The 2,218-nt window shown below is 44.1% G+C and overlaps 1 protein-coding gene across 1 annotated transcript; it reads left to right on the top strand.

Moving 5' to 3' along the window:
• Nucleotides 1-57: 57 nt before the first annotated feature.
• Nucleotides 58-1,507, top strand: CCDC127 (coiled-coil domain containing 127). Its single transcript, XM_008947647.1, has 2 exons — nt 58-213; nt 834-1,507. The coding sequence occupies exons 1-2, from the start codon at nt 93-95 to the stop codon at nt 1,505-1,507; spliced, it is 795 nt and encodes a 264-aa protein (XP_008945895.1). The 5' UTR covers nt 58-92.
• Nucleotides 1,508-2,218: the final 711 nt, after the last annotated feature.

Genomic DNA, 2,218 nt, shown 5'->3' with positions numbered 1-2,218 from the left:
CGGAGGTCGGCACGGTGCCGGTGCGCGGGCGGGCCGGGTGCGCTGCGTGCTGCTGAGGCCGCGTTTCCCTCCCGCGGATCTCAGGTGCCTTCATGAATAACTTAAATGACCCTCCCAACTGGAACATCCTGCCAAACCAGCGAGAGCCCGGGGGCGAAGGCAGCAGATGGAACTACGCCCTGCTGGTGCCCATGCTGGGCTTGGCCGCCTTCCGTAAGTAACGCCCAGGCCCCGGGGCCGGAGCTGGGGTGGCTCACCCGCCGGCCGGGGGGATCCTCTGGGGCAATCCCGTGATCGTACAGCAGTGTCCCATGTAGGCTTCCCTCTGCTCATTTAAAATGTTATAAGCAGTAGGCGCTCTTTATAACGTTAAGGCAAAGGCTGATTTTCACACGTGGAATTGAATCCATATTTAATAAGCTCCAGTTTGCAAGGCTCTCTCAGGCGATGATGTCTAGAGACCCCAGGGGTAACAACTCAAAGAGCTGTTGATGTAGATTGATATACTGGACCACAAAAGTTCTCGATGGAACTCCTACATTAGGAATCACCAGTTTGTTTCCTCATAACTTTTATTTTCCTTCTTAATCTAAGAAGTGTATGTATTAGCAATAAAAAATCTACAGGAGCTTTTCCTTGGAACAAACACAATAATTTAAAGTGACTTAACTGCGAAATGTATGCCCACAGAAACACATTTTGTGGGACCTGAACAGAAATGAATATCATTGATGATATTTTTTACCTCTTAATAGACTTCAGAGTCATAGTTGATCATACCCGTCTATGTTATGTGTTATACTAATGTCTGAAGCGTCATTTATATTTGATAGGTTGGATCTGGACCAGAGAATGTCAAAAAGAAATAGAAAGAGAAAAAAAAGAGTATTATAAAAAACATTCATCTTTACAAAAAGACCTGGAAGCCAAGTACCGGGATATAATCACGGAAAATCGCCGCACAGTTGCTCACTTGGAGCTGGAGCTTGAAAAGGAACGGAACAGAACCCTGAGTTACCGTGAAGCCCTCGTCTCCCAGAGTCGCAAGCTAGTAGAAGAAAGAAGGATCCTAGAGCAGGAGCAGGAGAAGTTAGAGCGAGAAAAACAAGTCCTGTTGCACTCAGGAGCAGCAGGTAACTTGTACCGCAGTTGCCTGGCAAAGGAAGAAGAGTGGCAAAAGAGAGCAAATAGTTTACTAAAGGAATTTGAAGAGGGACTTAAAGAGCGACAAGACATCTACTGCAGTCTTGTTGTACCTAGAAGTCAAAGACTAGAAATAGAGAAAAGCCTGCTAGTTAAAGCTGCAGCTGATCCAGTTGCTATGGCTCTGCATATGGAAAGCGGCTTAAAAGATATTTTCAAACATGATAACTACTGTGGCAATCTGCTGAATAGAAACAAAAGTCAAAATGGAAAACTTATGTGGCTGTATCTGAGATACTGGGAACTATCTATTGAACTACAAAAGTACAAGAGGGCAGAAAACACCATGTTAGGAAAACGATAAGTAGGGGAAGTAGTGAGATTTCACATGGTCCACCATGCATAGTAGGGACAATCACAGTTTTAGTCTAAAGCTGTTAAATTCTCCTACTATGTTCCAGTTTCTCCTCCTTGTTACACTTGTCTTTGCATGGGCCGTGCAGTGTTGGTGCCTTTCCTGTCACTGTCTAACAGCAGATGCTCCAGTGAGCTACGCATCCTCTTAAACTCTGAGTGTTTGCTTTGCGGGCTGCAGTGTAGCACAGTGCTGTGCCAGCTTCCTCAGGTGTCAGAAACAGCAAAACACAACTCGGTTCAGTGATACACTTGCTTAGTGGTCTCACTCCAACAGAGAAGCATGATTTGTCTCCCCCAAGTGGGGCAGCGCGTTGTGCTACTTATCCCTGATGTTCTACATTGTGTCTCACCACTGTATATTTTTGGTTTAAGCAAGACTGATTTTGAGGTGGATGTTTGGAACCAGAGGTCATGTTTGAGCAAACTGCTCGGTGTATATAATCCACGTGTACATATGTACATTTATGTAAATATATATAGTGTGACTGTATGTATTAGTATTCTCAGGTGGGAGCAGTGTCATCATGTTTCAAATTAATCAGTCTTGCATTGTCTTCCAGCTTAATATACAAATAGTATTTTGTGAAGGAAACATTCAAAAGATGCCAATTAAAATGACCCATAAAGAAACAGATTAACAAAAGTCTTGCTGGAGCTA

The sequence above is a fragment of the Merops nubicus genome, unplaced genomic scaffold, assembly GCF_000691845.1.
Source record: "Merops nubicus isolate BGI_N331 unplaced genomic scaffold, ASM69184v1 scaffold10169, whole genome shotgun sequence".
In the NCBI taxonomy this organism is placed as follows: domain Eukaryota; kingdom Metazoa; phylum Chordata; class Aves; order Coraciiformes; family Meropidae; genus Merops; species Merops nubicus.
Note: the sequence above shows the minus strand (reverse complement) of the source record. Positions and strands in the feature narration are given on the sequence as shown.

Coding starts and splice junctions, on each gene's coding strand:
- CCDC127 (XM_008947647.1), top strand. CDS start 93: ATGAATAACTTAAATGACCCTCCCAACTGGAACATCCTGCCAAACCAG. Junction 214..833: donor GCTGGGCTTGGCCGCCTTCC/GTAAGTAACGCC, acceptor TATATTTGATAG/GTTGGATCTGGACCAGAGAA.